Source organism: Vipera berus (assembly GCF_964194415.1).
Source record: "Vipera berus genome assembly, chromosome: 7".
Classification (NCBI taxonomy): Eukaryota; Metazoa; Chordata; class Lepidosauria; order Squamata; family Viperidae; genus Vipera; species Vipera berus.
This window is the reverse complement of record NC_138209.1, coordinates 45,491,869-45,516,311: the sequence shown is the minus strand read 5'-3', so window position 1 is coordinate 45,516,311 and position 24,443 is coordinate 45,491,869. Positions and strand designations below refer to the sequence as shown.

The following is a 24,443-nucleotide window of genomic DNA, read 5'->3' as shown; positions in this document are numbered from 1 at the left end:
TATTGAAAGAACAATTTAATATGCTATTGGCTGATCAAGTAGCAACTAATTTGCGTTATGCCAAACACAATACTTTCTGTAACGCCAACAAGCCTGGTAGATGGCTGGCTTATCAATTAAGGAAGAAACAGAAATTATGTACTATAGACAAAATAGAATATAAAGGAAAAGAAGTCTACCAACAAAATTTGATTAAGAGGAGTTTCCTAGATTTTTACTCGAAATTATATTCTAAAGAGAATATACAAGCTCTACATATAGATAAGTATTTACAGGGAGCTCATTTCCCAAGACTTTCACAAGAACAACAACTTGAGATGAATTGCCCAATTACACCAGAAGAAATTTCTTTAGCTATTAAACAGTTGAAATTAGGCAAAACTCCAGGAACAGATGGATTAACAGCAATTTATTATAAAAAGTTGCTGCCTGAAATGATTGAACCCTTAAAGATTTTGTTTAATGAAATTCAGACTGGAGGCGCAGTTCCTCCATCATGGAGGACAGCTTTTGTATCGTTGATCCCAAAGGAGGATCAAGATCTTACCCAACCTAAAAATTATAGACCTATTTCGCTCTTAAATACAGATTATAAGATCTTTGCTAAAGTATTGGCTAATAGATTAATGCAAGTTTTGAAACAAATGATTCATAGTGACCAATCGGGATTTATATCTGGGAGGTATATGAAAAATAATGTAAGACAAATTGTTAACTTGCTTGAATATTTGGATAAGAACAACCAAGTCTCCGCAGCACTGATATTTTTGGATGCAGAGAAAGCCTTTGACCAATTGAATTGGCAGTTTTTATTAAGAGTTGTTGAGGAGATGAATTTTGGAGAAGGTTTTCTACATGCTATTAAAGCTATATATCAACAACAAACTGCACAAATTATAGTTAATGGGGGACTAACAGAGACTTTTAGAATTGAAAAAGGTACAAGGCAGGGCTGCCCCCTATCACCATTATTGTTTGTTTTAACATTAGAGATTTTACTAATTAAAATTCGAGAGTCCTCTTTGATAAAGGGAATTAAAATAAAACAGAATGATTATAGACTGAGAGCTTTTGCTGATGACTTGGTTGTGACAGTATCCCAACCGCTACAGTCGGTTGTAGACTTGATGGAAATTATAACTCAGTATGGTAAGGTTTCTGGGTTTAAGGTGAACAGTAATAAAACTAAGATATTATCCAAGAATTTATCTACGAGTGAAAGGGATATGTTATCTAACTTAACAGGTTTTGAAATAGTGAAGAAGGTTAAATATCTAGGAGTGCATATTGCAGCCTCAAATGTAAAATTGTATAAGAATAATTATGAAACACTATGGTTGAAGGTACAAAGGGACTTAAATAATTGGAAAAAATTACAATTATCACTACTGGGAAGAATTGCAGTTGTTAAAATGAATGTTCTACCAAAGTTCCTCTTTCTGTTTCAGATGATACCTATACTGAAAAAGGATGCCAACCTTGATCAATGGCAGAAGGGTATTAACAAATTTATCTGGGCGGGGAAAAAACCAAGAGTTAAATTCAAGATTTTACAGGATGCCAGGGAAAGAGGGGGACTCAAGGCGCCGAATTTGAAATTGTACTATGATGCGGCTGCTTTGACCTGGGTTAGTGATTGGCTTAATTTAACTAACAAGAGAATACTTCATCTTGAGGGATGGGATTTGGTATATGGATGGCATGCATACTTGCTTTATGATAAGAAGGTAGACAGGGCTTTTAAATCCCATATTCTTAGAAGTGCTTTACTGCGTGTCTGGAAAAAGTACTATAATAAGTTAAATTATAAAATACCGATTTGGGGAATTCCTGGACACGCGATAGAGGGTGTATCTATGGGAGTGAGTATGGATATGGTTTCTTATAAGGAACTACTCAAATTGCAAGGGAATGATTGGCAACTTAAATCAGCAGAGGAGTTAAGACAAGAAAACATAAATTACTCTTGGTTTCAATATACCCAATTGAAAGCTAGGTGGAAGTCAGATCAAAAGGTTGGTATCACAATTACAGATCAAAATTTAGTAAAGCAAATTAGAGATTCAAATTGTGCACATATAAAGAGGATATATAATGCTTTAATTGAATTGGATTCGGAAACGGAATTGGTTAAAGATTGCATGGTAAAGTGGGCACAAAATATTCAGGAACCAATCTCGTTGGACACCTGGGAGATAATTTGGGTTAGAAATGTTAAATTTACCCAGGCTCAAAATTTAAGAGAAAATTTTTACAAAATGTTTTATAGATGGCATCTAGATCCCAAGAAGTTGTCCAACATGTATCCTAATCTGCAGTCTAAGTGTTGGAGGTGTGGTAGCTTAGAAGCTACCTATTTCCACATGTGGTGGACTTGTAGAAACATAAAAGCCTTCTGGATTAAAATTTGGTGGAACATTCAAAAGATTTTTAAGAGGAAGATAAAGTTTTCCCCGCAATTGTTCTTACTGGGTATTGTTGTAAATTGTGATGTCAAAGAGACTAATCTGATGTTGAATATGATAACGGCAGCACGGTTACTGGTGGGACAATATTGGAAGAAGGACAATCTGCCCACGGTAGAAGAATGGGGTTTCTAATCTTGCAGAAATGTCCAAGATTTCTGCTTATTTAAAGGATCACTCACAGGAGAGATATATTTCAGTTTGGAGGAGATGGATAAATTATATTGAAAACAAATATGGGACCAAAAAGTTCCATTTAGCTTATGAGTAGAATTTAGTGGGATATTGTTATTGTTAGTAGTTATGCTAAGAGAGAGTTAAAGCGCAGTACGAATTTGGTTGATTGTATATTGTGTAAATTTTTATTTAGAATATGATTGTTGTAACTATAATCCTGTATTTAGCTCTGGGAAGTGGGGGGGTTGGGGTGGGAGGGATTTGGGGATATATTGTAAAATATTGTAAAACTCTTTAATAAAAAAAAAGATAATAGTCATAACAGACTATATTTCAGAACACAGTTATTTTGAGCTTTTTTTCAACAAGCTCTCCAACCTAAAGAAACAGCTTAACTGGGAACCATAGTGAATGTTTGTGGTATGCTTCTCCCTGAACCCGATCTACAAAGCAAAGTAAAAATTGCAAGGTTATTCTAAGCAGTTCTCTCAGTTTCAGACAAATCCTTATATTCTATCGGACTTTACTCAAATTACTTACTCTAGCATTACAGTGTTGCAAATTATTTATTAACTGAGACTCAGCGTATCCCATATATACCATGGCTAGATTAACACTTAAGAATACTATTAAAACATAGTTGTTATGAAGTAAAGATCACAGCAATTTGCTAGTGAACAACTCACAAAACAAGCTGTGTTAAGATCAAGGACTGCATTTGGAGAATAGGAAAGAAGATACTTCAGGGTTGTTTTATTTGAGTTTGCTAAGTCAGCATGATAAAATTTTTGAGAAAAATTCTTAACCTCAAATATGTTGTCTTTGTCTTGTGAGGATCAAAAAAACCTTCAGATGTAAATGTTTTATTCAAAATTCCAATGAGCAATAAACTTATAATTTGTAAACTGAATGTATATCTTTCAGGTTTCTGGAAACAAGTAATTTACTATTCAGAAGAATTTCGCTGTCTACCACTGCTAAAACTTTGGTTAGGACCATGGCCTTATGTGATCTTATATCACCAAGACACCGTAGAGGTGAGTCCTTGAGTTTTCATTCTCAATGGCTATGCAAGATGATTCTTGCTCCCAGGGAAATCTTATAGGTGAGGATGTTAGTCAGTATTTTGACTTTATTGACAACCACCTGATAGAAAGACCTTGCCAAGTCTGTTTAGAAATTTATTGGTGGAATCCTATTTGCCCCTTTCTAGAAACAATTGTACTTAATAGGCAGGTGGGTAAATATAAGGTGTAACATCTTTAATAGTGCAAAAAACCCTGAAGTAGCATGAAAGTGTGTGGACATTACTATATTACAACTTCTGGGTTCTTTTTAAACTTGGGATATCAGTCCAAAAAGAATCATTTAACAATTCTGAAACACACACACACACACACACACACACACGATGATCTGAGGTGAAATGGCCAATATCATTTTCCACTGACAGAAAATAAACCACATAGGATTTTGTTTTTTGTTATTTTTAATGTTATTACATACAGTAATAGCAAAACTAAATATCCTGCTTTATACTACAAATTATAAATGACATCAATTAATAATAAAATTCTTCAAGTCATAAAGTCTGGGGTGATTGTCAACATGACAGAAGTGAGATGCTCTGCTTCTTCACTTTTATTTTTGTTTGTTTCTTTAAGTCAGTGTTGATCCCTGGACTTGTCCCTACAGTTTTCTTGGCAAGATTTTTCACAAATAGTTTGCCATTTCCTTCTTCCCATGGCTGAGAGAAAGTGACTGGCCCAAGTCACCCAGATGGCTTTATGCCTAAGGCTGGACTAGAAACCATATTTTTCTGGTTTTTAGCCTGGTGCTGTTAACCATTGGCTCTGTCATCTTTTTTATGTAAACATAAAGTTGGCAGGAATGCATATATGTGATTGCCAGTAAAGTGTGGTGAGAAGAGTGATCACGAGGGTGGGACTATCTAATACATCCCCATGATTGAGTGCTTTAAGAGTATTCAGTCTCATGATACTATAGGCATATTTTTTGCATTCCTAATTTCCATTATTAAAAGCAACCTAAGTGTACATATCAAAAATACAATGCACGGTGTGGCCTTAAAGTTAGAAATCATGTCAAGGCATAAGTAATAGCTTTTGAGAGAGTGCATGATCACATTGTCTTCTGTGCTTCCTCAGGTTTTCACCAACGAAGCCTCTTTGCATGATGGGATGAAAATGGGCCCTCTAGTGCTATCCAGAAACTATGCATAACTAAATGGGAAAATTTAGAGAACATGCTCATACCAGGAATTGAAACATGAATTCACTAATTTTTACTGTATCTTTCAAACCTAGTCCATATGTTTAGTGGATGGTTCAAAGTATCACATGTCTCTAATAAATTGGCTCAATGGTAGAAATAATGTTATGCTTTATAACCTGCCTTATTACCCAGTTTTATTATCAAAGTGGCTGGGTATAAATAGAATGCATTACAAAAGTGAACATTCATCAATATAAATTAAAACTACTGCAGGTAACAATAAACTACCAAGACCCGAGGAAAATAGATGCATCTTGATTGTGCTCCCAAGGAAGAAAAAAAATGAAGTAATTTCCCAAGCAGTGAATTCATAGCTGAGTTGTTTTGCCAGTTATTCCTCTTAAGTAAACTAGGTGCCAACATCAATAGCTTCTTCCAAAGGTTCTCACTTTAATACAGGGGTGTCAAACTGCTGGCCCCTGGGCTGGATGCATCACGCCAAAACCGCACCAACCCCATTGCCGGCAATGGGGGAAAAGTCACGATACGTCACCCCTGCTCTAATAAAAGGGCTTGTTTATAATAGGTGAGGTAATATCTCCAACAGGCCTTAAACTATTAGATATTCAAAGGCTACCACCAACCTGCAGTGAAACTACTTCATCAGCATAGATTTGAACTCTTTCCAAAACAAACTTAACCACATGGATAAATACATTGGGTAACCACAGCTAACATGTATGCAAAGCATTGTTATTGCAGTGACCTTGCCAGACTAATCTTCCTTGGAGGAGGACCAGTTTGAGGAATCTAGCATCTCTGATACTGTGTAGCCAAATAGCAGCTCTGGAGATTTGGATATAGATTCCATTGCTCCTGACTTCAATATTAATACTTCAGTATTACAGAGGGTGGTGAGCACAGCACAAGACATTGTAGGCTGTCCCCTGACACCACTGGATGATATCGCCAGGGCTCGCTGCCTTGGAAGAATGAAGAAAATTCTCAGGGACAACTCACACCCTGGTCGATATCTCTTTACTCTCCTACCATCGGGTAGGAGATATAGGAGTATAGCCAGCCGTACCAACAGGCTGAAGAACAGCTTCTATCCATGGGCTGTTAGGCTCTTGAACAGGGAAATAATTTTATAAACTTTATGTATGATTGACTTGCGAGGCTGGTGTGTTGTGCAATTAGCTCACATGGTGTAATATGATGAAGAGTTTGTTGTCACTGTGAGTTGGGGTTGGGGGCACGAAGGGAGGCTCAGCCAATCTCAATGTATACATGGTTGTACTTTGACAATAAAGGTTCATTCAATACTGAAATTTTGGATCTAGAATGGAAGACAGGATTCTTCAGTTTTCTTTTTTTAGAAAGCAGAATCTCAGACAAACTTGTTTTGAGAAGCCCTGGAAAATAGATAAAATATCAGATGATTGGGAGAGAGTCAGTATAGTCCCTATTTGAAGGAGAATTTGAATAATACAGATTAGTCAGCATAAATCAATCATCTTGAGAACAACCCGGTGATTAGCTGACTTTAGTGTGTGAATTCTTATCAGACTAATCTTATTTAATTTTTTGATTAGGTCTTTAGTAGGTTATGAAAATAGTTTTTGATGGTGTGACGAAGCAGTAGATTACAACTGAATGGATACATACTGCCTCAAAAAAAATTCTGATCAGATTGCAGAGTGATATTCTTACTTGTACTGTTCAACATTTTTGTTAACTGTTTGGTTGAGCAGGTATAAGAAATTCACATTTGCATATAGCACAACTGAGTGGAGTAGCTAATGCTCTGGTAAGGGATTAACCTTAAAACAATCAACATGGAATTTCTTTGATTTGCCTAATGAATGCTGTTTAAAAGTTGCTATCAATGCAAAATTCTGATTTTCTCTCCCATTTCACCAAAATATAAAGAGTGATAAAGCAGAAAATAGCAATTCCTGTTTATTTTAAAGTTACATAACTGTAGTGTGTTTTTCAGGTTGTCTTGCGTAGCTCAACATTTATTGAGAAGTCCTATCTCTATCAATTTCTTCAACCTTGGCTAGGAACAGGACTTCTAACAAGGTGAGCAAAATGTAACTAAACTATTTTGCAGTTAATTAAAGCATGTGCCTGACCCATGTGGTGGACCACTGTCTTGTGGAAATCTTAAGAGCTGACTGAGCTATTACTATTCTTGAAGATGTAAACACAACAGCAAAAGGAGGAAAAGAGACTAGATCTGAGAATGCTATATCTGAAATTGTACCTCAAGTTCCTATGCAAATGTATCAAAATGCTCCCCCCCCCAACCATTTTTTGGGATGTGATGCTATATAGATGCGTGATCTTAATATATAGGGCCAGTGGTTAGGTACCAAGTCCTTTTTATGTTTACTCAATATCTGGTATGATTGGTTTTTATGAAAAAAATCAATATTTTGATTTAGTTTGTTTATGGAAGTCCTGAGTTTTATGTGTCAGTCCTAAATGAGATTATAATATACTGAATTTATGGTTTTAGTTCTGGTTCTTTTGAGAAAATGACCTCAAATTGGTAATTTAAACTAATTAGGAATGAAATAGATGGGCAAAGTGGCTGGGTTCTTCTATGCCATAGGCTATGATTTGCTGCTGATGTTATACATCACATTAAATAATTGTTACCAGAATAGGGTTAAAGATACTAAAGGTTGAGGGGGGTTGAGAGCAGAATCAAGATTCACTGTAAGGGTGGACTTTAACCAGAACCCAAGTGGATTTCCTTTTTAGTTACTAATAACTACCACTTGTTGAGATTATATAGTACAGCACTGCAATTAATCTACAATGGAAGTAAATCTTTTCTAAACTCCTTGTTGAAGCTTTAAGAATACAAATATGAGTCCAGAGTTCTGAAAGCTGTTATATTGTAATGAAGACTCCTGAAACCCATCTGGAAACCATCCAGATCTGTAGATTTCCCTAAAATTCCATAAGCTTCATGGCTGGGACAGTCATATTATTTTTATTTCTTTGTTTTGCAGCACTGGGGAAAAATGGCACACTAGAAGAAAAATGTTAACTCCAACTTTCCATTTCACAATCTTAGTAGATTTCCTTGAGGTGATGAAGGAACAAGCCAATATCCTTGTTCAAAACCTTGAACAACACCTGGACAAAGATCCATTCAACTGCACTTTATACATTACATTATGCACCCTGGATATAATCTGTGGTAAGCTTTGATTAGTAAATATATAGTGTCTAGTAACACTATATAAAAAGCTGAAATAATTGAAGTCTAAAAATCCATCTATTTATATTACAGAAAGAAACTTATTATGATATATGACAACAAGATAGCAACTTTTTTTTCTGTTGATCTAAAGAGAAATACTACCCAGTATTTCTTTTACAGGAGCTTAATTTCAGAAACCAGGAGGAAGGCTGAGACAAGAATTCTTTCTGAATAGAGCTCTGCAGAATTCAAATACCTCAAAGAAACCAACAAAACAAACACAAATATTCTGTTTCACACTGCATTAAGTTAATCTGGACAACTATTTGTTTGGAAACAAATTAACTCAGCCCTCTAAGCTTGTGAAGGTCATGAATTCATACATTACTACAAATTCAGGTTGCTTAACCATGGCTTACTGAATGAATCATAATTGCTTGAGTCCTTAAATGTTGTTGTTAGCGGCGAAGTTGTGTCTGACCCATTGTGACCCTATGGACAATGTTCCTCCAGGCCTTCCTGTCCTCTACCATCTTGTGGAGTCCATTTAAGCTCACACCTACTGCTTCAGTGACTCCATCCAGCCACCTCATTCTCTGTCCTCCCCTTCTTGTATTGCCCTCAATCTTTTCCAGCATTAGGCTCTTCTCCAGTGAGTCCTTCCTTCTCATTAGGTGGGCAAAGTATTTGAGTTTTAGCTTCAGGATCTGGCCTTCTAAAGAGCAGTCAGGGTTGATCTCCTCTAGGACTGACTGGTTTTATCACCTTGCAGTCCAAGGGACTCGCAGGAGTCTTATCCAGCACCATAGTTTAAAGGCCTCAATTCTTTGGCGCTCAGCCTTTTTTATGGTCCAACTTTCACTGCCATACATTGCAACTGGGAAGACCATAGCCTTGACTATACACACTTTTGTTGACAGGGTGATGTCTCTGCTTTTTAGTGTGCTGTCTAGATTTGCCATGGCTTTCCTCCCAAGGAGCAAGCGTCTTTTAATTTCTTGGCTACAGTCCCCATCTGTAGTGATCTTGGAGCCCAGGAAAATAAAATCTTTCATTACCTCCATTTCTTCCCCATCTATTTGCCAGGAATTGAGAGGGACGGATGCCATGATCTTGGTTTTCTTAATGTTTAGTTTCAACCAAGGTTTTGCACTCTCCTTCTTCACCCACAACAAGAGGCTCTTTAGTTCTTCACTTTCTGCCATTAGAGTGGTATCATTTGCATATCTTAGGTTGTTGATATTTCTTCTGGCAATCTTAATTCCAACTTTTGATTCATCTAGCCGTGCCTTTCTCATCATGTGCTCTGCATATAAGTTAAATAGGCAGGGCGACAGTATATAGCCTTGCCAGACTCCTTTCCCAATTTTGAACCAATCAGTGGTTCCGTGTCCAGTTCTCACTATTGCTTCTTGACCCACATATAGGTTTCTCAAGAGACAAATAAGATGGTCTGGTATGCCCATCTCTTTAAGAACTTGCCAGAGTTTGTTATGATCCACACGATCAAAGGCTTTAGCATAGTCAATGAAGCAGAAGTAGATGTTTTTCTGGAACTCTCTAGCTTTCTCCATGATCCAGTTCCTCTGCCTCTTCGAAATCCTGCCTGTACTTCTGGTAGTTCTCGATCCACATACTGCTGGAGTCTAGCTTGTAGGATTTTAAGCATAACTCATAAGCATGAGAAATGAGTGCAATGGTACGATAGTTTAAACATTCTTTGGCACTGCCTTTCTTTGGAATTGGAATGTAAACTGATCTTTTCCAATCCTGTGGCCACTGTTGAGTTTTCCAAATTTGCTGGCAAATTGAGTGTAGCACTTTTACTGCATCGTCTTTTAAGATTTTGAATAGCTCAGCTGGAATACTGTCACCTCCACTAGCTTTGTTGTTGCTCAGCTTTTCTAAGGCCCACTTCACTTCACATTCTAGGATGTCTGGCTCGAGGTCAGTGACCACCTCATTGTGATTGTCAGAGACGTTAAGCTCATTCTTGTATAGTTCTGTGTAATTTTGCCACCTCTTCTTAATCTCTTCTGCCTGTTAGGTCCCTGCCATTTTGGTCCTATATCATGCCCATTTTTGCATGAAACGTTCCCTTCATCTCTCCAATTTTCTTGAAAAGATCTCTGGTCCTCCCTATTCTATTGTTTTCTTCTATTTCTTTGCACTGTTCATTTAAGAAGGCATTCTTATCTCTTCTAGCTATTCTCTGGAATTCTGCATTCAATTGGGCGTATCTTTCTTTTTCTTCCTTGCCTTTCGCTTTCCTCAACTATTTGCAAAGCTTCCTCAGACAGCCATTTTGCTTTCTTGAATTTCTTTTTCTTTGGGATGGTTTTGGTTGCTACCTCTTGTACAATGTTGCGAACCTCTGTCCATAGTTCTTCAGGCACTCTGTCTATCAGATCTAATTCCTTAAATCTATTTGTCACCTCTACTGTATATTCAACAGGGATATGATTTAATTCATACCTGAGTGGCCTAGTGCTTTTCCCTACTTTCTTCAGTTTAAGCCTAAACTTTGCAATGGGAAGCTCATAGTCTGAGCCACAGTCACCTCCTGGTCTTGTTTTTACTGACTGTATAGAGCTTCTCCATCTTTGGCTGCAGAACATATAGTCAATCTGATTTCTGTGTTGACTGTCTAGTGATGTCCATGTGTAGAGCTGTCTCAGGCTGTTGGAAAAGAGTGTTTGCTATGACCATCCTATTCCCTTGACAAAATTCTATCAGCCTGTGCCCTGTTTCATTTGGTACTCCAAGGCCAAACTTGTCTGTTATTCTGGTTATCTTTTGGCTTCCTACTTTAGCATTCCAATCCCCCATGATGATAAGGACATCATTTTTTAGTGTTAGTTCTATAAGGTGCTATAGGGCTTCATAGAACCAGTCAATTTCATACTCCTCAGCACTGGTGGTTGGGGCATAGACTTGTACTACTGTGATATTGAATGGTTTGCCTTGGATTCGAACTGAGATCATTCTGTCATTTTGGGGGATTGTATCCCAGTATTGCTTTTCCTACTCTTTTATTGAGTATGAAGGCTACTCCATTTCTTCTGAGGGATTCTTGCCTGCAGTAGTATACCTGATGGTCATCCGAATTAAATTAACCCATTCCTGTCCATTTTAGTTCGCTGATACCTAAGATGTCAATGTTCAGTCTTGTCATCTGTTGTTTGACCACGTCCAGCTTGCCTTGATTCGTGGATCTTACATTCCAGGTTCCAATTGAGAAAAAATCTTTACAGCATCGGACTTTCCGTTCACCACCAGACACATCCACAGCTGAGCGTCCTTTCGGCTTTAGCCCAGTCACTTCATTCTTTCTGGCACTATCAGTACTAGCCCTCTGCTCTTCCCCAGTAGCATATTGGGCACCTTCCGACCTGAGGGGCTCATCTTCCAGCGTCATATCATTTTGCCTTTTGGTACTGTCCATAGGGTTTTCATGGCAAAGATACTGGAGTGGGTTGCCATTTCCTTCTCCAGTGGATCACTTTTTGTCAGAACTCTCTGCTATGACCTTTCCGTCTTGGGTGGCCCTGCACAGCATAGAATGAATGAACTTTTTATTGTCAAAGTACAACCATGTATACATTGAGATTAGCTGAGCCTCCCTTTATGCTCCCACCCCCCAACTCACAGTGAGAACAAACCCTCCATCTTGTTACACCATGTGAACTAATTGCACCACACACCGGCCTCACAAGTCAATTCTGCATAAAGTTTATAAAAATTATTTTCCGTTCAAAAACCTAACAGCCCACGGATAAAAGCTGTTTTTCAGCCTGTTGGTGCGGCTGGCTATACTCCTATATCTCCTACCTGATGGTAGGAGAGTAAAGAGATACCATCCAGGGTGTGAGTCATCCCTGAGAATTTTCCTCACTCTTCCAAGGCAAGGACCCCTGGCGATGTCATCCAGTGGTGTCGGGACAGCCCACAATGTCTTGTGCTGTACTCACCACCCTCTGTAATACCTTCCTATCCGTGGCTGTCAGACCAGCATACCAAACCACAATACCATACGAGAGGACGCTCTCTATAGTAGACCTTTGCATAGCTTCATTGAATTACACAAGCCCCTTTGCCACGACAAGGCAGGAGGAGGAGGAGTCCTTAAATATGCTAGATCAAAATTCTTAGGGTTATGAACTCATTGCTTGAACTTACAAGAGATACCAAGTCAAAACTAGACAACCTGTATTATGGGTTTGTTTGCATGTGAACTAGGCCACAGTCTGCCATATTTCTTTTTCTTTAGAAACAGCTATGGGCAAAAATATTGGTGCACAAAAGAACAAAAATTCAGATTATGTCAAAGCTGTCCAAAGGTAAGTATAAAGATGATGGTATATTCCAATAGACAGTTAGAAATTAATGAAGTCCAGTTAGTGAGTCCCAGACTGACAAATTAGTTTACGTATACAGATTGTACAACTCCTATTCCAACATTATGCAACAATGAGACAAAACTGCTTGAGCATTTTATAACCTGTTGAACAAGCTATATGTCAAATGGCCTAATGCACAATTGGTGGCTATAAAACAAAATTATGACAGAAGACCAAGCCAGCTAAATGTTAGTCATGATTAGTCCATTATCTTCTAGTCTTTTAACATTTAACTAAATAGTACACTATGCAATCACATAACAAACACTACATGCAAAGTTCTTACTGTTCCCTGACTTTGTTTCTCTTCTGAAAATGTCTCATTACCAGAGATAGGTAATATCATTACAACATATAAATATCCAGCAAACTCAATTTCTCCATGCACTTAGCCTGGAAATAAAATATCTGGAGGAGGAGGAGGAAAAACCTCAGAAGAAGAAAGAACCCAACAACTGGCAGACGTGATCTCAGAACCACTGAACTATATTTTTCAACGATCCTGGAGCACTGGGGAACTACCAGAAGACTGGAAGAGAGCTGATGTAGTTCCCATGTTCAAAAAAGAGAAAAAAACAGATCCAGGAAACTACAGACCTATCACCCTGACCTCAATACCTGGGAAGATTCTGGAAAAGATAATTAAACAACAAATCAGCGAACACCTTGATGCGAACAAAGTTATCACTAAAAGCCAACATGGGTTTGTCAAAAACAGATCATGCCAGACAAACCTTATTGCATTCTTTGACCAAGTGACAAAACTAGTGGACCAGAGGAATGCTGTAGATTTAATTTACTTGGATTTCAGTAAGGCATTTGATAAAGTAGATCACAACCTACTACTTGATAAGATAGAAAAATGTGGGTTAGATAGCATCACCACCAGATGGATTCATAGCTGGCTGACAGGCCGTACTCAGCGTGTAGTCCTCAATGGAACTGCATCTACATGGAAGGAAGTGTGTAGTGGGGTGCCCCAGGGCTCTGTTCTGGGCCCAGTGCTCTTCAACATCTTCATCAACGATTTGGATGAGGGGATAGATGGGGAACTCATCAAATTTGCAGATGACACCAAGCTGGCACGAATAGCCAATACTCCAGAAGATAGGCTTAAGATACGGGAGGATCTGGACAGACTCGAACACTGGGCACTATCTAACAAAATGAAATTCAATTGTGAAAAAAGTAAGGTTCTGCATTTAGGGAGGAAAAATCAAATGCACAGGTATAGTATAAGTGGTACCTTGCTCGATAGTAGTAACTGTGAGAGGGATCTCGGAGTCCTAGTGGACAATCACTTAAATATGAGCCAGCAGTGTGCTGCAGCTGCCAAAAAAGCCAACACAGTGCTAGGCTGCATTAACAGAGGAATAGAATCAAGATCACGTGAAGTACTAATACCACTTTACAATGCCTTGGTAAGGCCACACCTGGAATACTGCATCCAGTTTTGGTCACCACGATGTAAAAAAGATGTCGAGACTCTAGAAAGAGTATAGAGAAGAGCAACAAAGATGATTGGGGGACTGGAGGCTAAAACATATAGGGAATGGTTGCTGGAATTGGGTATGTGTAGTTTAATGAAGAGAAGGGTGAGGGGTGACATGATAGCAGTGTTCCAATATCTCAGGGGCTGCCACAAAGAAGAGGGAGCCCAGCTATTCTCCAAAGCACCTGAAAGCAAGACAAGAAGCAATGGATGGAAACTAGTCAAGGAGAGAAGCAACCTAGAACTAAGGAGAAACTTCCTGACAGTTAGAACAACTAACCAATGGAACAACCTGCCTCCAGAAGTGGTGAATGCTCCAACACTGGAGGTTTTTAAGAAGAGACTGGACAGCCATTTGTCTGAAATGGTATAGGGTTTCCTGCCTTAGCAGGGGGTTGGACTAGATGACCTCCAAGGTCCCTTCCAACTACTACTACTACTACTACTTCTTCTTCTTCTTCTTCTTCTTCTTCTTCTTCTTCTTCTTCTTCTTCTTCTTCTTATTATTATTATTATTATTATTATTATTATTATTATTATTATTATTATTATTATTATTATTATTATTATTATTATTATCTTAAACCTGATGTGCATATATTCTGCACTGTGGCCTTAGTTTTAAGCAGCACTTAAAACAATTGAGCAAGAGAGTGTGAAACATCCAAAGGTTTCAGGGTATCTTAGAAGGTCTTTTTAAAAGTGGGTTTTAAAACACTGCAGTTGTTAAATTGATACAGTACTTGTAATCTGCCTCACACACAAGCTGCATCTTCATAACCATCTTGTCTTTCCCCACTTTCCTACCTATTCTAATTTCATCAGTTTATGATGTATCCGATGAAGTGACTGGAGTTCATGAAAGCTTGTGCTTTTTAATAAAACTTGTTAGTTTGAAAAAGTGCAACCAACTCCTGATTTTTGATACCATACACTAACACATCTATAATGACTACTTTTGGTTTTATTATGGGTGGTTTAACAATGTTAGTAATTTGGTAATTTAGTGGATGTGTGTGTTTCAATAAATTTTATTTTGTAATATTTAATTCAACTTTGGTCACTGACAATAAAGTATAGTTAATATGCAGTTGATACAATTTTTTACAAAAGTATTATAACTTTGTTGTTTTTTACTCTAGCATGAGTGATCTAATTCATCACAGACAGAAGTCACCATGGCTTTGGTCCAACCTTTTGTACAATATGTCTGGAAAAGGAAAGCAACATTACATGAACCTGAAGATGCTTCATAGCTTTACAGATAAAGTGAGTTCCAAAATGCTTCTTCATGTCACAGCTTGTGGAATTATTTCTGTCCAGCTTTGCAGTCATGTTTCTTTTAGATTCATATTTGACATTCATCTGAGTATTAGGCCTGAGGGACGTGGCCTCATCTCATCTTGATGAGAAGCTTTTCACCATGGAGACTATATGTTTCTTCTCCCTGAGAGAGGCAGCTTAGTTTGTGTCTGTGGGATTCAGAAACCAGTCACCGCAGGGTGTCCAAAATGTCTGCCTACGCAGAGTTTATTTATTACAGTTTTATTACAGTTTTAACAAGCAGCAAAGAGCACACAGCAACAGCATTGTTATTGGTATATTCCCTTGTCAATCTTTAAGAACATCCCAGCCAGGATAGAGTCTCACATATCTTGATGGTTCCTGCTAGTCCTTGGTGGTGCTAATTGGAGTGAGCTCATAGACATGAAGTAAACAAGATACTGAGGCATGGCAGTTTGCTGCACACGGCCCCTTAACCTTGACCTCCATCTCTACATGTGTCACTTCTGGGATTTCTCTCCCTGCTCCACCAATAGCAACCCCAATAAGGTAAGGTAAGGTAAGGTAAGGTAAGGTAAGGTAAGGTAAGGTAAGACAAGACAAGACAAGACAAGATAACCTTTATTGTCATTTTTTTTACTGTGGGCACATCAAAAATGAATTTAGTTGCCTGATTTCAAAGTGAAACACATACATGACACACACCTAAACATACTATATACAACATATGTATAGACCCACACCCCTACATATACATAACGAATAAATATTAAATACCGTCCACCTTGAATATATAATGGAAGGAGAAAGCTTGAGAGTTCACAAGGTTAATGCTGTATGGAATGAAACTATGGCTGAATCTGGATGTTCTACGGATACCATGAAGCCTTCTCCCAGAAGGTAACAAGGAAAACAGGTTGTGAAGAGGATGTGTAGTGTCCCAGATAATCTTACGGACCCTGCTCAAGCAATGCTTCTGTGCTATGTCCTGGATGGGAGGGAGGGAACTGCCAATGATCTTTTCAGCCATCTTCACCACTCTCTGCACCACCTTCATGTCAGAAGCAGTGATGCTTCCAAACCAGATTGTGATGCTGTATGACAGGATGTTCTCGATAGTCCCCCTGTAGAAAGTGGTCAGGACAGGGGAAGGAAGATGTGCTTTCCTCATGTGACGCAGAAAATGCAGGCGCTGCTGTGGCCACTTCACCAGTTTCTCACTGTTGAGCGACCAAGTCAGTCTACTCGTTAGCTGCACACCCAGGAATTTGATGCTGGTAACCATCTCCACAGATGAATCATTAATGCACAGAGAAGTGTGGCTGTGCCTGCCTTTTCTGAAATCGACAATGATCTCTTTGGTTTTTCCAGTATTTAAAACTAGGCTGTTTTCCTTACACCAGTTCACCAACCCCTCAACCTCCTTGCAGTATATTCTCTGAGGTAACTGAGAGACATCCCAAAACCTATGCAAAGCACAGCAGTGCAACACATTTGCTTTTAGAAACTATGAATGAGGTGGGGAGGGTTGGTTTGAGGGAAAAGCTTTGAAGGAATGAACCTTTATCAGTGAAACACCATCAGTATTTGAAACATTTCATCTGATTTGTTGTATTTTTTTCTGTTACTTCAGTAAAACATCTTTTTAAAATGTGTTTCCTATTTTAGCTTTATAGAAGCTGAAGGCTTAAGAAATAATGACCAAATCATCAAATGTCTATTGTTCTTTGTGGTTGTATCACAGTTTGAATCTAGAGCTTCTTGGACCAGTAATTTAGCCTATCTAAAACGTACTATTACTGCTCTGTCGCCACTAGAAAAGTCTCTATATGTGGGTATATAGGGGATTTGGGGTATTTTCCTAGTACTCATAAAAGCCCTTTGTCTACCCTTTCATTGATGACCAAGTATTTTAGGGTTGATTTTTGAGTTCAGCTTTTTGTCTGAATACTGAGCAGGTATAAGATTTTAGGGAATCTGAATTTCCATACAATCTTCAGAGATTTAGATATATCCCTAAATTTGGTAGATAAAGGTTGATAGGTAGGTAGGTAGGTACTGTAGACAGACAGACAGACAGACAGACAGACAGACAGACAGACAGACAGATAGAATATAACCTTGAGGTTGGTGAGCATCTTAAGGTCCTTCCCAATCCTTTAAAACTGTTTTAACTTTTAACTTACAGTACCAACTTCTATGAGTTTTTCAGTATACTGATGACTGAAACAAAGGGTCCTGTTCTTTGAGATCCAGTTGTTGTTCTATTCAGATTGATTTCACAGAACAATTGCCTGATTTGTAGCTTGATCCTGATCCTATATATTAAGTAGGAAGGAAATGCCCATCTAGGTCTGCCTAAAGCTGGTGGTTGCATTTTCCCTTTATTTACCATCAGTATGCATAATTCTTCTCTTAAGGAATGGCAGATACTGCTCATTACAGGTAGTCCTCAACTTACAACAGTTCATTTAATGACTGTTCAAAGTGACCGTGGCACTGAGGAAAGTGACCTATGACCATTTTTATTTCCATTGTTATGTGATCAGATGCTTTGCAACTGACTCACATTTATGATGGTTGTAGTGCCTAAGGGTCAGGTGATCACCTTTTGTGACCTTTTGACAACAAAGTCAATGGGGAAGCCAGATTCATTGCAGTTGTTAAGAAAGTGTTACTAACTTAACAACTGCAGTGATTCACTTAACAACTATGGTAAGAAAGATCATAAAATTGGCAAAGTTCACTTAATAACTGTCTCACTTAACAACAAAAATTTTAGGCTCAATTGTGGTATGTTGGGGACTACCTGTACTTTTGCATGGTGCTGCACATAGCATATCTTGAATAATATATAATAAATGGTATTTTCTCTCCACTATCTAAGGTTATTGAAGAAAAAGCGTGCAAAATAAAGCAAGAGGAGCAATATCAAAATGGTGCTGCCAGCAGCAATTACCTAAGAAAGAACAAAGAGAGGAAGGCTTTCCTCGATATGCTTCTGAATGCCAGAGATGAAGATGGGAATAAGTTAAGTTACATCGATATACGAGAGGAAGTGGATACATTTATGTTTGAGGTATAGAATGATCAGAACACAACTGCAAAGAGACCATTGGAAATCAGATCATTTCTCTTTTGAATGACACTGCTTTCCTCTCTAAGACTATAAATCATAATAAATTATTTTCTTCTTAGGCTACCAGTTGTAATATGCTAACACTTAATCATTCAGAATAGCACTGGAAAGGACCTTGGATCTTCTAGTCCAGCCCCCTGCTCAAACAGGAGACCCTATACTGGTACATTTCAGACAAGTGGCTGTCCAGTCCTTGCTTAAAAACCTCTAGTGATGAAGCACCCACAATGTCTGAAGGCAAGCTGTTCCACTGTTTAATTGTCCTCACTGTTAGGAAGTATTTCCTTAATTCTAGGTTGCTTCTCTCCTTGATTAGTTTCCATCCATTGTTTCTTATCTAGCCTTCTGGTGCTTTAGAAAATAAATTGACCCCTTCCTCCTTGTGGCAGCCTCTCAAATACTGGAATACTGCTATCATGTCTCCTCTAGTCCTTTTCTCTAGACTAGCCATACCCAAATCCTGCATCTTCATATGTTTTTGTCTCCAGGCCTTTCATCATCTTAGTAGCTCTTCTTTGTACTTTTTTCCCCCAAAGTTTCAACATCTTTTTTGTAATGTGGTGACCCAAACTGGATGTAGTATTCCAGGTGTGGCCTTACTAAGGTTTTATAAAGCGGTACTAATACTTCATGTGATTTTGATTCTATGCCTCTTTTTATACAACCAAGGATCTCATTAGGTTTTTTGGCTGTGGCCACATACTGCTGGCTCATGTTTAAGTGATCGTCCACTAGGACGCCAAGGTCCCTCTCACAGTTACTGTTTTTGAGCCAGATTTCGCCTTATCCAGGGGTCTTCAGACTTGGCCCTTTTATGACTTGTGGACTTCAACTCCCAGAATTCCTCAGCCAGCATGCCAGGCTGAGGAATTCTGGGAGTTGAAGTCCACAAGTCATAAAAGGGCCAAGTTTGAAGACCCCTGGCATAATCTGTACTTGTACATTTGGTTTTTTCCTGCCCACATGTAAAACCTTGCTTTTTACCACATTAAATATTATTTTGTTGATAGGGCACATTGTTCAAGTCTGTCAAGATCTTTTTGGATCCTGAGCTTGTCTTCTGGGGTGTTGGCAGTTTCTGCCAGCTTAGCATCATCTGCAAATTTGATGAGTTCCCCTTCTATTCCCTCATCTAATGAAGATATTGAAGAGTACTTGGCCTAGGACAGAACCTTGTGGTACCCCACTGCTTACTTCCCTCCATGTAGATATAGTATCATTAAGGATGACTCATTGAGTACGGGTTGTTAGCCAGTTACAAATCCATCTGGTATCTATCCCACATTTTTCTAGCTTACCAAGTAGCAGGCTGTGATCTACTTTGTCAAATGCCTTGCTTGATGTCTAAATATACTATGTCCTCAGTTTTTCAGTGATCTATAATTTGATCCTTTTGTCTAAGAATGAAATTTAGATTTGATTTGGATTTAGATTTTATTAAATTTATATGCCGCCCTTCTCCCCAAGGACTCAGGGTGGCTCACAACAATAAAAAATTAAAAACATAAAGTACAAAATTTAAAAAAGAATTAAACAATGGATGTAATAAATAAATGACAATTTAACCGAATAAAAGCCAAATTTAAAACCATAGTCAGTCCAGGCCCGCTTGTTGGAACATCCATGTCTTCAGGTCACAGCAGAAAGGCCGAAGGTCAGGGGCTGTCCGCAGCTCCGGAGGCAGATCATTCCAGAGGGTTGGCGCACCCACAGAGAAGGCTCTCCCCCTGGGGGTCGCCAGCCGGCATTGCCTAGCCAATGGAACCCTGAGGAGGCCGACTCTGTGGGAGAGAACTGGGTGAAGGGAGGTTGACAATGGCAGCAGGTGGTCTCGCAAGTACCCTGGGCCTAGGCCATGTAGGGCTTTAAAGGTAATTACCAGCACCTTGAATCGCACCCGGAGGGCAACCGGAAGCCAATGCAGCTCACGCAGGAGTGGTGTAACATGGGAGTATTGAGATCCTCCCATAAGCACCCACGCGGCCGCATTTTGCACCAGCTGAAGCCTCCAGGTGCACTTCAAGGGCAGCCCCATGTAGAGAGCATTACAGTAATCCAGGCGAGAAGTGACAAGGGCATGGGTGACCGTGCATAGGGCATCTCGGTCCAAAAAGGGGCGCAACTGGTGCACCAGGCGAACCTGTGCAAAGGCCCACCTGGTCACAGCAGTTAGATGGTCTTCCAAGTTAAGCCGTGAATCCAGGTGGACACCTAAGTTGCGGGCCCTTTCTGAGGGGGGCAGTACCTCACCCCCCATCAAAAGAGATGGAACATGTTGGACAATACAAGATGCCGGTATCCACAGCCACTCGGTCCTGGAGGGGTTCAGCCTGAGCCTGTTCCTTCCCATCCAGACCCGCACTGCCTCCAGGCACCGGGACATCACGTCAAGGGCATCATCGGGTTGGCTTGGGGTGGAGATGAACAACTGGGTATCATCCGCATATTGGTGATACCTCACCCCAAAGCCACGGATGATCTCACCCAGTGTCTTCATATAGATGTTAAACAGGAGGGGGGAGAGAACCGACCCCTGAGGTACCCCGCAAGAAAGGGGCCTCGGGGTAGATCTCTGCCCCCTTGCCAATACAAACTGTGAACGGCGCGAGAAGTAGGAGGAGAACCACTGTAAAACAGTGCCTCCCACTCCTAACCCCTCAAGCCATCGCAGCAGGATACCATGGTCGATGGTATCAAAAGCCGCTGAGAGGTCAAGTAGGACCAGGACAGAGGAGCAACCCCTGTCCTGGGCCCGCCAGAGATCATCTGCCAGTGTGACCAATGCCGTTTCTGTGCTGTAACCGGGCCTGAAACCGGACTGGTACGGGTCCAGATAAGATTGTTTTGGCAAGATCTGTTTTTAACAAACCCACGCTGCTACTAGTTATAAATTTATTTGTTTCTAGTTTTTCACAGATCTGTTTTTTTATTATCTTTTCCAGTATCTTCCCAGGTATTAATGTTAGGCTGATTGGACTGTAGTTTCCTGGGTCTGTTTCCCCCCCCCCCTTGTTTTTGAAGATGGGAACCACATCTTCTTTTTTTGCAGATAGGAACCACAAATTACTATGTTTATTTTACATATTGCCATATTAGCAAACTTCCTTATAGCAGCTAATATTTTAGAGAAGTTTTTTTTAAAAATCCACATAATATTATGTGATTAAGATTAATAAATTTCAGATTATACACCTACTGGAAGAATAAGGCTTTAACTAGGCTTTTAAGTCTCTGTAGGAAGGAAGTTCCCCAGAAGGGAGACTCATTATATGGCACTTATTTCTGTCACAGCCACCTGGCACACCTATTATGGTTGAGGACTTTGACGACAATAATAAAGACCTGGAAGAGATAATTTTAAAGGTTGAAACCTGAGCCCTAGAGTTGTGTCTGTGCCCCCCACCCCCATTAAGTTTCTATTTGGTAGTTCCTGGACTTCTTCCAACCATAATTGGTAACTATTTGTCAGTATACCATGTACCCATGTCTTTTTATTTAGTTGAAAAAGCAACTATTAATTTTTCCATGTCAGGAAGAATCAATTAAGCAAAGCTCCAAAATCTTTGTTAAGAATAGACTCAGCTTCCCCTCTTTGTCTTTTTACCTCACTTTCAATCTCTCCCAAAAAATTTAACTGCAGCCTTCACCTAAGATTGTTCTCTCTTCGTATGTTTTGTTGTTTTATGAAGCATGTAGGAGTTCCTGTGTTTGACAGTTACATGCAAACACAGGAACTCCACTTGCTTCCTTCTTTCTCCTGTCAGCAAAAATAAAATAAATAAAAATAAAATAAAAAAATAAGATCTTGTTCCAGGTTGCCCCATACCTGATAAGGTTGTACAATGCTTCACATTATATTGTAGATGAATGCTTTGAGCATCTTGGGAAGCAAATATAACAGCTATCTGCAAGTCTTTCATGAGATCAGCCTTAATGTTCAGTTGTCCATTAGTGGACAAATATATATTAAATAGTCAAAACACATTTCTTTTAATCAAGCTATCTGTCTTTTTCGCCCCCTTTAAATTTTGGCACTTGGCTGCTGAATCAAAGTTCCTTTCATAATTGCTTTTTGTATTGTAATTTCATGTCGTCCTTCCAAGATTGCTATTGCTGTGAACCTGCCAAAGATAAGTATTGTGATGCCTGTTGATTTCAGGGAGATAATTGTGTGCCTGATTTTAGCTGAACTACCTCAGTTGGCATACAATTATGCAGACTTCCTTGGCCTAATGATATTGAGATGTATCAGAGTGACAACTTCCATAATTGCCAACCTATTATTGTTTGCAGTTGCTAATTGTATTATAACTCAATGACAAAATGCCAAGTTAAGAAATATGTAATAAAGGTTTATAGTTTGAAATTTCTCCTCCTAGGGTCATGATACCACCGCTTCTGCCTTGAGCTGGGCTATTTACTTACTTGCAAGTCATTCAGAAATCCAAAGAAAAGTTCAAAATGAACTGGATGAAGTTTTTGGTAAATGTTTATTTCTTTTGAGCATTTTAGTATAATTTTGAGGTAGAACAGAATTCATATAGATTTTGTGTAAGCAGTCAGAAATATTATATCCAGAGGAATAAGGAACTCACTGACATTTGAAAATTAATCTTGATCATTCATAAATCTGCCCATTAAGTTGAGTTTCACTGTTTTTCTTTAAGAGGAGCATCTGTAAAAAAGTTAACCAGTTTCCTTATTAACAATAACCACAAAAAACCACCCAAATATTAATTTACTAGTCTGTGAGGCCTTAGAAAATGCTAGAAGAATCATAGGCTGTATTATAATTATGTTACATTTTTATGCTGGTGGAAATCTGTTATTAAGATGTTCATGTCCTGATTTTTGAAGCTACAGTTCAGTCAAAATTGGTTTGGAAAATATTTTGAGATATTAAATCAAAATTTCTATTCCTTGGTAGATCCAAAACACTGTACATACATGTGGCAATAAAAGTGTTTGTATTTTTTTCTTTAATTAATACAGTCAGTTCAGCTATTTCTGCTAGCTGCATCAGTTTTTGTAACGATTCCTTTGTTGTAGGAATCAATGTAGACTTCCATTTTTGAGCGTAGAGTAATCTTGCTGCTGTCAACATATGTAACATCAAAGTTCCATATTTTTTTTCCAGGTCTTTATCCATTAGCCCCCAAGAGAAAAGTTTCTGATTTTCTTTCTATATTTAGTTTAAGAATTTTCTGTATTAACATATGAATCCTACTCTAATATTTTCTTGCTTTATCACATGTCCACCATAAATGGTAAAACGTCCCCTCTTTGCCTTTACATTTCCAATATGCATTTGAAATACCTTTATACATTTTTGATAACTTGTCTGGTGTTAAGTACCAACAGTACATCATCTTGTAAAAGTTTTCTTTTAGATTATAATTTAATGTAAATTTTAATCCTTTATTCCACATATTTTCCCATTGTTCAAGCATTATATTATACCCAAAACTCCTTGCCCACTGAATCATACAATGTTTTACTTGTTCAATTTCCAGATTTAAATTCAATAATATTTTGTAAACTTTAACAATAATATGGTCATCACTACTGCACAGTAGACTCTCCAATTCATTTTTAACAGAATTAAAACCATGATTCTTTTTATCTAACTTGAATTTTTCTTTCAATTGCTTATATGTAAACCAATGGCAGACATGACTTTCTGATTTTAACTCCTCCTTGGATTTGAGGGCAGGCTCACCCAGGTTGAAAGATATTATTTTACAATGTCCACCAATTTGGCCTCATCACCATCTCTTTTCTAAAAAAGGCTTCTTGCGGGGAAACCCAAAGTGGCATCTTCATAGAGAACTTTGTTTTATATTTAATCCAACTCTCAAAATGGCATGCCTGGTAAAATGATTATTAAAATCAACATTAACTTTGTCATACCACAGACAGCCGTGCCAACCAAACCTTACTTCATGGCCTTCTAGGTCCACTAACCTCTCTTTCTGAAGGTTCACCCATTCTTTTAGCCAAACCAAACAACAAGCATCAAAATACAGTTTCA

General features: G+C 38.6%; 1 protein-coding gene across 1 annotated transcript in view; it reads left to right on the top strand.

The window, feature by feature from the left end:
• The window catches only part of CYP4V2 (cytochrome P450 family 4 subfamily V member 2), a 43,429-nt gene that overhangs the window by 4,986 nt on the left and 14,000 nt on the right, over positions 1–24,443 (top strand). Inside the window, exons 2-8 of the mRNA XM_081332251.1 lie at positions 3,567–3,679; positions 6,877–6,962; positions 7,904–8,094; positions 12,368–12,437; positions 15,132–15,258; positions 18,161–18,352; positions 22,792–22,894. Of these exons, the coding sequence (XP_081188377.1) occupies positions 3,567–3,679; positions 6,877–6,962; positions 7,904–8,094; positions 12,368–12,437; positions 15,132–15,258; positions 18,161–18,352; positions 22,792–22,894 (882 nt within the window). The remainder of the gene's footprint in view (positions 1–3,566; positions 3,680–6,876; positions 6,963–7,903; positions 8,095–12,367; positions 12,438–15,131; positions 15,259–18,160; positions 18,353–22,791; positions 22,895–24,443) is intronic.